General features: G+C 37.9%; 1 protein-coding gene across 1 annotated transcript in view; it reads left to right on the top strand.

Annotated features, from left to right (window-relative positions):
- The window catches only part of MEIKIN (meiotic kinetochore factor), a 58,562-nt gene that overhangs the window by 30,479 nt on the left and 12,489 nt on the right, over positions 1 to 15,594 (top strand). The window contains exons 10-11 of the mRNA XM_036014021.1: positions 13,758 to 13,838; positions 14,480 to 14,599. Of these exons, the coding sequence (XP_035869914.1) occupies positions 13,758 to 13,838; positions 14,480 to 14,599 (201 nt within the window). The remainder of the gene's footprint in view (positions 1 to 13,757; positions 13,839 to 14,479; positions 14,600 to 15,594) is intronic.

Here is a 15,594-nt window from a genome sequence, read left to right as displayed (position 1 = left end):
TTGAAGTTCATTTTGGATAATTTGATGTCTGTTGATCACTAAGGCAAAACTAAGACATTTGCTGTGTAGCCAGAACGGTGTTTTGTGCTGAGGAATGTGTGTGGATTATTACATTAGGCTAAGAATCTACAGATCTTTGGACTTAATGTACTGGGAGCTACTGTCTAGGTGGCTATTCGAAGCTCAGCATTATTCCAAGCACTTTTCATTAATTATATCTTTCTTTATGGCATTCCTATCAGGTAAGATTTTTTTTCTTTCTTTTTTTTGTTTGTTTTGGTTTTACCTTTTTATTGCTGAGAAAAATGAGGTTTAGATGTTAATCAATATGTTTAAGGAGCTGGTGGCAGGTCTTTCTGGATCTACAACCTATACTCTTTCCCCTACACTATAATGTTATTGTATCATAACATGGACATTGGGGAGCCCCCCTGAAAGAGGGCAAGAGTGTCTGTCAGCAGAAAGAGTTATTAGTATGAAGTTACAAAGATTTTTGGTGTGAGATTTTGGTGGCTTTGACTAGGGTATAGGAAGAATGGAGAAATATGTATGGATTTAAGAAAATTTTGCCTAGAGTTCATGGGTTGAAAATAGGGGATGAAGGAGTGAGTGGTGTTAAGAAAGACTTCTAGGTTTCTGTCTTAACCAGCTTTGGTGGATAAAGGTGTCCTATTTAATGTGACAGGAAAAGTAGGCAGTCTGAGAGCACACAAAGATGAAAATGTTGAAAGCCATTGGCTATAAATCTGTTGGTCAGGGAAACAGAATAGGAGTAAATAATACTATAGATATTTTTAAATTAATGGAAATGGATAAAATCACCTGAAAAAGAGTATCTACAGAGTGCAGAAGAGAAGGGGGTCCAGGATCAATCCTTGGAAAATTCTATATTCAGGTAGAAAAAAAAACAGAGAAAAGGAGGAAAACAAATAGAATATGCTGCCATAGAAGCCAAGAAGAGAGTATTTGTTCTTGAAAGTGAGAGTGGTCAATGATATTGAAGCTGCTTGTAGGTCCAGTGTTATAAAGGGACCTCCAGTCCAGCACATAAGGAACTCAGAAGTTACCTCTCTGTCCTAACAATAAGTAAAAACCTGGATAAACTGAAAAAGCGACAACTCTTTTTTTGATCCACCAGAGCAGTAAGGACACAGGGCATACTGCTGCACCCAAATGTGGAAAGACAGACAGGTGGGTACAGAGAATCACAACTTACTGGAGCAGAAACACATGAACAGAAACCTCCCTGGGAACCAGTGCTGGGGTGCAAAAAACAAAAGCATGCTTGATGAATTACTGGAAGTTTAGTGTAGACAACTCTGAAAGTTAAAAGCTTAAGGGGACCCAGTCATCAGGGAACCTTTACACTTTTGTCTCTACTGGAGATTTTTCTGCAGGAGCTCTACAAGATTCTGATGGTGAATATCAGAAAAATCCCCTCATGCTTCCACTATTAGGGATGGAAAAGGAACCATTTTGAAACACACCACAATATTGTTTTTCTTAAGAAAGCCTGCCCTCAGGAAAAAGTATTTTACCAAAGCCTAACTCATCCAGGGAAAGGGAAATAACCAGCTCTAGCCAGTTCTATCCTTCCAAGTAGGGGAAGGAAAAAACTCTAGGTCCCTCTAGTCTTCCACATTTGGGGAATGGAAATCCATAACTACAGCCCCCTCTAGCCATGCTGTCCCACCTGGGGGCAGGGAGCAGAAACTGAGAAACACTGGTTCGCTGAGAAGTTCACAGACCAGGGGCAAAGGCTAGACAAAAAGCTGAGACCCAATCACAAAACTGTAGAGTGCTTCCCATCCCACCACCTTATACTACTAAAGACTTACTCATTGCCCTGGCTGGCGTAGCTCAGTGGATTGAGCGCAGGCTGCAAACCAAGGTGTCGCAGGTTCAATTCCCAGCCAGGGCACATGCCTGGGTTGCAGGCCACGGCCCCCAGCAACCACACATTGATGTTTCTCTCTCTCTCTTTCTCCCTCCCTAAAAATAAATAAATAAAATCTTTTAAAAAATGATTGAAAACTCTAAAACTATATGTTTAAAAAAAAAGACTTACCACAGTTCCTATTACCCAGTACATCACATTCACATTTTAACAATAACATACATACTAAAAAGTAAAAAGAAAAAAACAGTTTAAAGAGACTGAATGGCATCAGATCCAGAGTTATAAGTAGTGTTAGAATTACCAGACCAGAAATTCAAAATAACTATGATTAGTATGCTGAGGGCATTATAGGAAAAAGTAAACAACCTACAAGAACAGGTGGGTAGTGTAAGCAGAGAAATGGAAATTCTAGGAAAGAATTTAAAAAATAAGTTTTAGAGATAAAAAACAAAGAATAAAAAGAAAGAAATTCAGAGATTGAAAACACTGTAGTGGCAATGAAGAATGCCTTTGATGGACAGACTCAATAGTAGACTAAACTCAGCTGAGGAAGGAATATTTGAGTTTGAGGATATGACAATATAAACTTCTGAAACTGAAAAACAAAAATAAAGAAACTAAAAAAGAACTCCCAAAATATTCAAGAACTATGGAAAAACTATAAAATATGTGACATATACATAGTTGGAATTCCAGAAAGAGAATAAACCGTGAAAGGAAAAGAAGCAACATTTGAAACAGAATGACTGACGATTTCCTAAAATTAATGTCAGACACCAAACCATGGATGTAGGATGCTCAGAGAACACTAAGAAGGATAAGAAGGACAGACCTCATATACCTGGTATTGAAGCACTGTTAAACCAGGTATATGTTAAACCAGCGGTGTCAAACTCATTTTCACTGGGGGCCATATCAGCCTCTTGGTTGCCTTCAAAAGCCAAATGTAATTTCAGCTCCTTAACAGTTAAGGACGAGTTACATTTTTACAATCCTAAAATTATTTTGGCCCTTCGAAGGCAACCATGAGGCTGATGTGGCTCCCAGTGAAAATGAGTTTGACATTCCTGTATTAAACAATTTGTAACAGACCTAAAGGCAGAAGTAGACAGCAATGCAATAATATTAGATACTTTGGTACACCACTTTCAACAATGGATAAATCAATAGGAAATAATGGGCTTAAACTATACTCTAGACCAAATGAACCTAACAAATATACACAGAGCATTTCAACCAACAACAGTAGAATCCACATTCTTCTCAATAGCACACTGAACATGCTCCAGGATAGAGCACATGAGAGGTCACAAAACAAGCCTTAACAAATTTAAGAAGATTAATCTTATCAAGTATCTTTTCCTACCACAGTGGTTGAACTTAGAAATTAATAACAGGAGGAAAGCTGGAAAGTTAAAAAAATATGCAGAAATTAAAATACACTAGTGAACAAGCAAGCAAGGAGATTGAATTGGTAATCAAAACCTCCCAGAAAATTAAAGGTACCAGATGGCTGCACTGGTGAATTCTAGCACACATTTAAGGAAAAATTAATACCAGTTATTCTTAAAGTCTTTCAAAAATTTGAAGAGGAAGGATTACTTCCAAATTCCTTCTGCAAGGCCAGCATTACTGTGATAACAAATTTGGTGACACTGAAAGAGAAGAAAATTATGGGTCAATATTCCAGATGAATATAGAATAAAAATCCTCAACAAAATACTAGTGAACCAGATTCAAGAGCACGTTAAAAGGATCATATACCATGATTAAGTAAGATTTATCCCTGGTATGCAAGAATAGTTAATATATAAAAATGAATTAATGTGATACATTTACCACATTAAGAGAATGAAGGACAAAAATCATCTTATTTCAGCAGATGCAGGAAAAAGTAGTAGACAAAATTCAATATCTTTTTATGATAAAATTCTCAACAAATTAGATATAGAAGGATTGTACATCAAAATAATTAAAGGCCATATATGACAATCCCACAGCTGACATTATACTCAAAGGTGAAAAGTTAAAAACCTTTCTTCTAAGATCAGCAATAAGACAAGGCTGTTTTGCCACTTGTATTCAACATAGCAGTAGAAGTCCTAGCCAGAGCAATTAGACAATAAAAAGAGAAAAAGTTATCCAGAAAGAAAGAAGTGAAACTACCTCTGGAGAAGACATGATTTTATACATTGAAAACTCTAAAGATACTGCCAAAAAGACAAAACAAAACCCTGTTAGAGTTAATAAATGAATTCAGTAAAGTTGCAGGATACAAGACAACATACAAAAATGTATTGCATTTCTTTTCTTTGTTTTGCATTTCTCTATACTAACAACAATCTGGAAGAGATATTAGAAATTAGAAAAAAATATCTGCCCTGAATTCCTGAGCTCCTAAACATTTGTAATTTCCTAAGTGATAAGAACTGGAGAGCATTATGCTAAGTGAAATAAGCCAGGCAGTGAAAGAAAAATACCATATGATCTTACTTATTAGTGGAATCTAATCAACAAAACAAACAAGCGAGCAACATAGAACCAGAGATATTGAAGTAAAGAACAAAGTGATGGTAGCCAGAGAGGAGGAGGGAGGAGGATAATATGGGAAAGAAGAGGAGGGGTCATCAGGGAACATGTATAAAGGACACATGGACAAAGCCAAAGGGGGTAGGATCAAGTGGGGGAGGTGGGGATGGATGGGGAGTCGGGGGGAATGGAGACAACTGTACTTGAACAACAGTAAAATAATAAATTATTTGTTTATGAAAAAAAGAGAGAAGAGAGAGAGAAAGAGAAAGAAAAAATTTTAAAATTTTACTGTAGGAGTAACTCTTGTTTTATTATTCGGTCTATGGCCCCATTCCTGACACAAGTTTCTTAAAACCCTTGTAAATTCCCAAACAGTTAGAGCACTAGAAGATTCTTTGTTCCAATGAGGCATTTTGGGTGGGCCCCTCCTGAGTGGCTCCTAGATGGGGGCCAGTCACCAAAAATACCAAGCTGTAATTAGAAAGTTGGAATTTTCAGCCACCTACTCCCCTGCTCCAACCTCTTTTCCACAGAGGGAGAGGGTGGAAATGAGTTAATAACTGAGTATGCCTACATGAAGCTTATGGAGGCTTCCCAGGAATCGGGGGTTCAGAGAACTTCTAGGTTGGTGAACATATCTACACTGGTAGGGCAACACACCCCACTCCACAGGGACAGAAGCTCCTGTGCTCAGGACCCTCCTAGACCTCACCCTGTGTATCTCTTTACTAACTGTTCATATTTATTCTTTACCATATCCTTTAATAAATTGGTAAATGTAAGTATAAGTGTTTCCCTGAGTTTTGTGAGTCACTCTAGCAAATTAATTGAACCTGAAGCAAGGTTGGTGGGAAATTCCAATTTGTAGCCAAGTCAGACCAAAGTTGGGGGTAACCTGAGAACTTACCATTTACAATTGGCATCTGAAGTAGGGTGGGAGCAGTCTTGTGGGACTGAGCCCTTAACCGTGGGATCTGACACTATCTTTAGGTAGTAGATAGAATTAAGTTGAATTGTAGGACACCTAGCTGGTGTCACAGAGAATTGTTATTGTGGGGGAAAATTTCCACATACTTGGTGGTCGGAAGTGTGGGTGTTTTGTATGAGTAGTAAAGGAGACTCACAGATGAAAGGCTCATAGGAAGAAAAACTAAGGTTTTTTATTTTAAAAACTCATTTACAGTAGCATAAAAAACAATAAAATACTTAGACATATATTTAACTGAGGAGGTAAAAGACCTGTACACTGAAACTATAAGACATTGATGAAAGAAATTGAAAAAGACCCAAGTAAATGGAAAGATATTCCTTGTTCTTGGATTGGAAGAATTAATATTATGAAAATGCCCCACCCTGGCTGGTGTGGCTCAGTGGATTGAGTGCCGGCCTGCAAACCAAAGGGTTGCCACTTCAGTTCCAGTCAGGGCACATGCCTGGATTGTGGGCCAGGTCCCCACTAGGGGGCACACAAGAGGCAACCACACATTAATGTTTCTCTCCCTCTCTTTTTCCCTCCTTTCCCCTCTCTGAAAATGAATAAATAAAATATTTTTTTTAAAAAAAGAAAATGTCCATACCCAAAGTGATCTGTAGAGTCAATTCAATTTCTGTCAAAATTCCAGTGGCAGTTTTCACTATCAGAAATAGAAAAACTTTCCTAAAATTTGTATGGAGCTACAAATTCCCCAAATTGCCAAAGTAATCTTGAGAAGGAACCAAGCTAGAGGAATCACATGTTCTGATTTCAATCTATATTACAGAGCTATAGAAATGAAAAGAGTATGGTGCTGGCATAAAAACAGGCATATAGACCAGTAGAACAGAATAGAGAGCCCAGAAAGAAACCCACACATTTACATCCAACTAATTTTTGACAGGGTGCTAAGAATACAAAATGAGGACAGGATAGTCCACATTTTAATAAATAGTCCTGTTGAAGTCTCTTCAATAAATAGTCCTGCGAAAATTGGATATTTGTTGATACATGCAAAGAATGCAGCTGGACCCCTATCTTACACCACTAACAAAAATTAACTAGAAATTGATTAAAGACTTAAATATAAGACCTGAACCATAAGATTCCTAGAAGAAAACATAGGGGAAAAGCTCCTTGGCATTGATCTTGACAGTGATTTCTTTGGTACGATACTGAAGAGACATGCTACAAAAGCTAAAATAAACAAGTGGAACTACATCAAGCTAAGAAGCTTCTTGCATGGCAAAGAAATAATAAATTAAAAAGGCAACAAAGAGAATGGGAGAAACTATTTGCAAATCACATGTCTCATAAGGGGTTGATATCCAAAATATATAAAGAACCTATACAACTCAATAGCAAAAAAAGCAAGTAATCCAATTTAAAATGGGCAAAGTACTTGAATAGACCTTTTTTTGAAAGAAGATGTACAAGTGGTCAATAGGCACATGAAAAGGTGCTCAATGTCAATCATCAAGGAAATGCAAATCAAAGGCACAGGAAATGTTACCTCACACTTGTTAGGATGGCTGTTAACAAAAAGACAAGAGATAACAAATGTAGGCAAGAATGTGGAGAAAAGGGAAACCTTGTACACTGTTGATGAGACTGTAACTTGGTAGTACTGTTATGGAAAACTATATGACAGTTCCTCAAAAAACTGAAAATAGAAATACCATGTGATCCAGCAATCTCACTCCTGGGTATGTATCCAACGGAAATGAAATCAGTATCTTGAGGCAATATCTGCACTGCTGTGTTCATAGCAGCATTATTTACAGTAACCAAGATAAGGAAACAACCTATATTTCCTCAGTGTATGAATAGATAAAGAAAATATGTTGTAGATAGTGGTATTAATCAGCCACACACAAAAAAAGATCTCACCACTTGTGACAGTATTTCTAGGCATTATGTTAAGTGAAATAAACAAAACAGATACTATATGGTTTCACTTACATGTGAAATCCTAAAAAAAGAAAAAGTAAATCTCATAGAAACAGAGAATAGAATGATAGTTGTCAGGGTCTGAAGGGGTGGGGAAGTGAGGCGATATAGGTGAAAGGGTACAGACTTTTATTTATAAAAATAAGTTCTGAGGATCTAATGTACAGCACAGTGATGATAGTAACAAGGTACTGTATATCTGAAAGTTGGTGAGAGTAGATCTTTAGCTTTCTCACCACACACACACACACACACACACAGTTACCTATGGGAGGGGATGGATGTATTAATTATCTTGATCTTAGTAATCATTACACAATGTAATGTGTATCAAATCATCACCTTTACACTTCAGCTATATACAGTTATACTTGTCAAGTATTCCTTGATATAAGTGGAAAAAAAAGTGAGAAGTAATGATTATATAGAGAGGTAGACTCTAAAGGGAAATAGAAAAAAAGAACAGTAACAGGAGGGAGAGGCAGGGTTGGGAGATACTTGTTTTGTTTTAAAGATGGTATATATCGGATCACTTTTTAGGGCTGGTGGGAATTACGGAAGGGAGGAGGAGGGGATAGCCGAATATAACTCAGTAGGCAAGTGGAAGGCCCTATGACCTAAAGATCTAGTTGAAGTTGGCCTGGACTTCACTTCTTTAACCTAAAAGCCATAAAAAGTCTTCTTCATACTTTCTATGTTTTCTTTCCTATGCTTCTTTACTTCCTCATGGTTACATTTTTCTTTCCTGCTTTCATGCATACTGTCTCAGTTCCTGCTCCACCAATTCACACAACACACACACACACACACACACACCCCTCTATATTTGTCAAGCATCTTGTAATTTAAGTGTGTCATATCTTGCATTAAATGTCATTTCTTATGCTCTTGTATCATCTGTCTCTTCTTAAAAGCTCTGCTCCTAGTAGGTATCTTTTCTTAATTATTGCTTCACCATCCCTGGGAAGCTGTTATATACAAATTTCCCTACATTTCTCCAAAGAAGATGTATGCGTGGTTGATAAACATGTGAAAAGATGCTCAGTATCATTAGTCATTAGAGAAATGCAATTCAAAACCAAGATTATTACTTCATATCCGCCAGAATGACTAGAATAAAAAAGACAGATAACAAATGTTGGTGATGATGCAGAGAAATTGGAACACTCAAACATTCTGGTGGGGATGCAAAGTAGTGCAGCCATTTTGGAAAACAATTTGGCAGTTCTTCAAAATTTTAAGCATGTAGTTACCATAGGACCCAGCAGTTCTACTCTCAGGTTTATACTCAAGAAAAATTAAAATATACATTCTCATAAAAACTTACACATGAATGTTCATAGCAATATTTATTCATAGTAGCCAAAAAGTGGAAACTACTTCATTGTGCATCTATGATAAATAAAGTGTGGTATATCCATATAATTAAATATTATTTGACAATACAAACAAATGAAGCAGTGATTCACATTGCAACTTGGTTGACCTTGAATATATTATGCAACATAAAAGAAGCTAGCGACAAAAGACTGCTTATTACATGATTCCATTTATAAGAAATGTCCAAGATAGGCAAATCTATGACAACAGGCCTAGGTTAGTGCTTGCTTAGGGCTGTTGGAGATGGAATGGAGGTTGACTGCTAATGAGCATGGGTTTCTTTAGAGGGGACAAAAATGTTCTCAAGTTAGGCTGTGGTGATGATTGAACAACCCTGAGAATATACTAAAACCGTTAAATTTTGTTTTTTAAATGGGTGAATTGTATGGTATGTGAACAATATCTCAATAAAGTGTTAAAAACAAAAACTTCTCTGTACTCTCATATGGAAGAGGGAAGTCCTTGGGGGAAAAAGGGAAAGGATAGGGTGGAGAATACAGACAGAGGAACTGGCCTTTAAAAGATGAGGGATATTTCCACTGTAGGACATTTGCAGCTGTAGTGGTAGCAGGGCAGGCTTTGTGCTTAGAAAGACTCCAGTTCATTTAATGCTCTGTGTCACCATCTTAACATTTTTAATAGTTTTTTTTTAACAAGGGACCTGACATTTTCCTTTTGTACTGGGTCCTAAAAATTATGAGTCCCGAGTGGTTGCATCTTGTTTGATGTCTTCTGTAGTTGGAGGGAAGTGTAAAGTAAGGCTGTCAGCTGAGAATGGTAGAGAAAAGGGGCTAGAAGTTTAAGGAAAATAGGGTGAGCATGAAATAGTCATGAGAAGCTACAGAAGCGTGGGAGAGGTGCCTGCCTGTGGCTCCTCCTTTTGAATTTGTGGTGTCTTTGTTCTTTCTTTTGCTTGGAATACACCTCTTCTACTTTTTTCTCCTCTCTCTCTACCATCTTTTTATCCTCACCCAAGGATATGTTTTCTCATTGATTTAAGAAAGAGAGGGAGAGAAGGAGAAAGAGAGAGAAACATCAACATGAGAGAGAAACACTGATTGGTTGTCTCCCATATGTACCCCAGCCAGGGATCAGATCTGCCACCTAGGTATGTGTCCTGACTGGGGAAGGAACTCGTATCCTTTTGTATGGGGCAGTACTCCTACTGGCCAAGGCTCTACCATCCTCTTTATGCCCCTTATGCCCGACTCAAAACCCTGTCATTCTTTCAGGACCTAGTTCACATTCCACCTCCTCAGTGATGTTGAGTATATTCAAACTTTGGATACTGTTTTAAATACCTCTTGAAAGCATTAGGACAAAGAAGCAGTCACTGAACAATCTACAATTTTCAATGGGGGGACTAGTTGGTAAAGCAACATTTCCTTGTAGTTGCAGCTGATATCTTAGAGAGGATTTTTGGTTTTTTAAATGAAGATTATTGCATAACAAAGACATTTAATGTTTTCTCTAAAATTTAGTTTTAAATGTTGATTAATAGATAAATCTAATTATCATTTGTTTTAACAGAACACTTTCTGGGAGATGTTGCCTTAAATGTGGTAGAGAAATTTTTTGAGCTCATTAAATTGCAAACCATTTGTCTTTCAACACATTTTTTTCTTTAAATATACTGGAGTGGGCAGAAGTAGGTTTACAGTTGTATGTGAAACACAGTGTTTATTCTCTTTTTTCATTATTTAAAATTTTTTTTTTTATTTCAGGGAGAGAGGGAGGGAAGGGAGAAGAGAGAGAGAGGGGTTGGGGGAGAGAGAGAAAGAGAAAGAGAGAAACTCCATCGGTTGGTTGTTTCCCCATATGTACCTCAACTGGGGACTGAATCCACAACCTTTTGGTATACAAAACTATGCTCCAACCAGATGAGCCACACTGGCCAGGGCCAGAGTTTATTCTTGCATTATTATTTATTATTGTATTATTTTCTATATGAACACCTATAAACCTACTTTGTCCACCCTTTATAGGAAACCTGACTTTTTAAGAAAAAGAATTATCTTTAAGTTTAAAACTTTTTGCAAGTTGAGGGGATGATGGGAAGGAAGGAAGAAAGGAGGGAAGGAAGGAAGGAAGGAAGGAAGGAAGGAAGGAAGGAAGGAAGGAAAAGGAAGAAGGAATTCTATTTTAAGTGTAACAATTATAACATTTATTACAATAAAATAGGACATTGAGAAGCACTACAATTTTTTATAGCCTGTGAATAATATTTCATGATTATTAATTTGTTTCAGCCTGGAAAAGATCCTGAGTTTAGAGGTACAAATTCCCAAACAAAGTTAAGCTCTCATCTAAAAATCAAGGTTCAGTCATCTCACCAGAGGCCTGATCTTGAAAGCAATGCAGATAAATCAGTTACCAAAGTTCTGCTGCCTCAGCCCCTCGAACCTGCATTGGTAAGCACTGGTCTTTTACTAATTACTTCTTGGAAAGGCTATGAAAATAAAATGTACTTATTGGGAAGATTTAGATATACATAGTTTCTTAAAAATTTTAGGGAAAATTTCAGAGATGCTATACTTAAGCTCTGTAAGGGCAGATGTTTGTAAACAGACTGACAGTTGCCAGTTGGGACACAGATATTCAGAGAGGATTAAGAGCTCAAGTCTGTATTGGCAGGTGACACCTGAGAAAGGAATCAGGGAAGAAGCAGGAGTGGGCAGGAATAGCCTCAGGGGTTTTTGGGGTTTTTTGGTTTTTTTTGGTATCTCAGATGGCAGAATTTTTTGATTTTACTAACACAAACACAGTGTGCACACAAGCTGTCAACTCATTTTCTTTGTTGCACAGCCTGGCATTGGGGCTGGTCACCCTGACGGCCGGCTGGGCTGCTCTGTGCGCAGTGGCTGTGCAGTTGCAGCAGGAGGTGTTGTGAGGCGTCTCAGCACAATGACATTTATTGCACATCCTCAGCACTTCAAGCTCCCTGACATTGTGGATCAGGAACTTCCGAAAGCCCCTGCGCAGCATGGGCTCTGTTTTTGTGTTGTTCCCCTAGCCAATGTTGGGCTCAAGGTCTAGCCCTTTAATCTGCTGCTCACCCTTTTGTCATTGCCTCTGGGTCTTGGCCAGTTATGCTTAAGTCTGACATACCGGTCTGACTGGTGCTGGATGAACTTCTTGGTCCTCTCTTTTACAATCTCAGGCTTCTCAAGGGTCTGAGGGCAGCCCTGGTGCCCAACAGGGAATGACTGCTACCCATGTAGGCAGCACTGGGGAAGAGAGCCTCAGTTTTCAAAGCAGATCTTCCAGAAGCTCTCCCAGTGGGGAAGTCTAGAGCAAAGATTGCCCATTACAGGAATCTTATGTTGAGCTGCTATGCTCAGATGTTGGCTGGGGTTTGCCTGAGAAGATGATGGCCTCAGTCTGAGAGCTGAAGCAGATTCTAAAGATGGTGCCTCTGGGGACTATCAGCTAACCGCACTCCTTGCAGTGGAACAGCAGGCTCTTTGTTTAAGGTCTGAGTGGAGCACCTCCATGGCTTGCCACAGTGATAATAATAACAGCTATCATTGAGCATCTCCTACTCTCCACGCACCAGAGGTTCTCTTTACAGCTGTTATTTGTAACCTTTGCTCAGCAGTCCCTAGGGGTAGAATAATCCCCAAGGTTCAGAGGAAGAAATTAAAAGATTATGTAGCAAATAAATTAGAGAACTGACATATTCAGTGTACCAGGTAAGCATGCCCATAAAATTGTGTTCTTATTATTTTGATAAAAAATTTTCTACTGAACTATTCCAGATTGTATCTTGAACAACTAGTCCCAGAGATTTTTAAGTCAGGAAGAAAAAGAAACTCAACATAAATTTTCCTATGCTGTGCAAGTTTTAACTCTTGAGTTTGGGTTCCAGACTTGGCAGCATATAATAGACATCTTTCAAAGAGATTCATCCGAGGGACATGGTTATCTCACCAAATCCAAGAGTTGAAAAGGCAGCTGATGGCTAGAAAGGACGCTGCCTGTCATCCCTTTTTTTGACTCTGTCACTGTTTCTTTCTGCTCTGCCTCTCCACCTGTTTCTTTGTCTTTGCTCTCCCTGGTTCTGTCACTTAGTCTCAAGCTCTGTCTCTTTTCTCCCTGTCTCTGTTTTGATCTCTATCTGTCCTTTTCTGTCTCTGACTCTTTCTTTGACATCAGTCTTGGTCTTTCTGCTCAATCCCTGTTGGTCTCTATCTTCTCTATTTCTCTTCTTCTTCCCTCTCTCCCCTTAATCTTCCTATTTTCCTTCTCTCTGTCTTTTGTCTCCCCATTCTCCCTCTCTCCCCTCCCCCTGCCTCTTTTTTTACTTTTCTTTCTCCTTTTCTCTCCTCTACCTTCTCCCTCCCTCCCTCTCACTCTCTGGCTATTCCTCTCTGACAGTCCTTCCCTCTCTCCATCTTAAACTCTTTTGCTCTCTGATCCTGTCTCTTGCTCTTCTCTGTCTCTCACTCTTGATTTGTCTTTCATTGTCTGCCCCTCTGCATCTTCAGGAAATAGAAAATGAATCTCTATCCTACTTTGTACTCTCTTTAACTTTGGTGTTCTGTAAATGAAAGTGTATGCATTTAAATATATGTACTTTAAACCAACTATCCTTGCTACATATTTGAACAGCTTCAGAAATAACTTATAACCCCTTTCCATAAAAGGAACAGTATGTACTAGGAATTAAACAAATATTATAAGTAAAATGCCTTTCTTAGCAGTTAACAAAGATAATCAAAGCATCATTTCCTAATTCAAATCTTTAATTAGCTTTTTCTTCCTAAATTAGTGATTTCAACCAAAGTATTTTCAGATAGTTGTTATACCACATCAGGTTCTCTTGGAAGTTGTTTGATCTAGCTCAAGCCAGAAATTTCTTTAGTTACCTGTCTAGTGGTTTAAAATTTAATCAGCAGGTTAAAAGTTTATTAGTAGGACACATTACTATTTAGTCTACTAATTTTAAGTTGTGTTTTTATGGTATTAAAATAATTTATTTCTTTTTGCTATTCAATCCCATATTTCGTAAAACGTTGATAGGACACAAATCCCACTACTCCTGATAAGAAAAGCAGAGGCCTGTTAACAAGTACTCCAACTTCACAGACAGCTGGTTTAGAGGTAAGAATTAGTATTTGCACTTTGTGGCATCTAATTTCTGGCTCCCCTTCCTCCCTATTATTCTGTTTCTGTAACACCAGGGTAATATTGCACATAGAAAATTATATTTTTTATTTTTCTGTTGCATAAGCACACTTTCACTGGAAGTATTCTATATATTGCTATCCATAAAAGAAAGGAAAAAGAATACTACACCACCAACCTGTCTTGATGTCTCTCTGTCTGTCCTTTTCTGTCTCTGACTCTGTTTCTTTGACTGTCAATCTCAGACTTTTGGTTTGCAGAAAGGGTAGATAGAGTTCAGTTAATAGGCCCCTTATAAATATAAATTGGATGAAGAATAGGAAAAATTACATGATGTTATAGCTAATAAAAATACCTATTTAAACAATAATTTTAAAGCTGAAGAGTATTATAATCTTCTTTATAGACTGGTTTCTCCCCAGTTAAACATCATCTTTTGAAGAACTTATTTCCAAAATGTCAGCGATTGTATTAATTCAGATAAAATTGTTCACCTGTCAAATTCACAAGAAAATGCTTCTAATGAAATAGTATGTTTCAACTTTCCTTTAATTACTTAAAAATAATTGGTTTTGCAGTATTTAAATTCAACAAAAGAGTAACATATTCTTTTGTAGATTGATCTGTCTTCAGTACAAAAAGTGTCTTTGGAGGAACTATTTCCAAATGACAGCAACTGTGTTAATTCAGATGAAATTGTTCCTGTGTCAAGTTTGCAAGAACATTTTTCAAATGAGGTATTTCGATTTTCCTTTCCATCACCAAAAGAAATACTTACTGTTATATTAGATTCTTTGTAGATGAGGTACCTTTAAAAATCTGTAACTTGTTTAATATCATGTACATGTGGAGTCTGTCCTCAGTTATAATTCCAAACAAAGGATATTAGGCTGCAGAAACCAAAACATTTTGCATCCTCTGGATTAAGGGATATTGAACAATTAGAGGAAACAGTATTATTCTACTTTGATCCAAAACTCAGTTTTTTGTCTTGACATAAAAATTGTGGTCACCAACCTCATTGTATTATGTTAAAGTACTGTGCCCCATTAATAAAGAAGACATAAAACTCATGGCTCTAAGAGCCATGGTGGGAGGTGTGGGTGGGAGTAGAGAGAGGGGATGAGCAAAAAAAGAAGAACAGAAGGAGAGAGTGGGGGAGAGAAAGGGCCAGAGAGGAGGGAGCTGGGACAGATACAGAAAGACAGAGTAAGACAGGAAAGAGGCCGAGCAAAAAGGAAGAGGCAGAACTTCAGGACTGTGTAGTAGTTCAGTGTAGCCAGACCTTCTCAGAGTGACCCTGGGGTGAGAGTGGGGATCCAGGTGGTGAGAAGGAAGCTAGAGATGAGATTGTAAAGATAAACCAGGGCCAAGAGAGTAAAGGGTCTTGTAATCCCTTTAAAGAATTTGTATTGTTTTCCTGAGGGGAGCCAGTAAAGAATTATGGACAGGGCATGATATCAGGTGTTCTTATATAAGGTTTATTCTGGCTCCAGAGGTAGAGAACAGATTGTAAATGGCTGAGACTAGAGGCAATTGGAGGGATGATAATGAACAACAGAGCAGAAATAACTGAAGTAGACTAAAAAGTCAAAGGAAAAGATCAATGAAACTAAGAGCTACTTTTTAAAATATATTTTATTGATTATGCTATTACAGTTGTCCCATTTCCCCCCTTCTCTCCCCTCCACCCTGTACCCCCCTCCCACCCACATTTCCCCCCTTTAGTTCA

Source organism: Phyllostomus discolor, chromosome 13 (genome assembly GCF_004126475.2).
Source record: "Phyllostomus discolor isolate MPI-MPIP mPhyDis1 chromosome 13, mPhyDis1.pri.v3, whole genome shotgun sequence".
Classification (NCBI taxonomy): Eukaryota; Metazoa; Chordata; class Mammalia; order Chiroptera; family Phyllostomidae; genus Phyllostomus; species Phyllostomus discolor.
The sequence above is the reverse complement of the archived record's forward strand: the minus strand, read 5'-3'. Positions and strand labels throughout refer to the sequence as shown.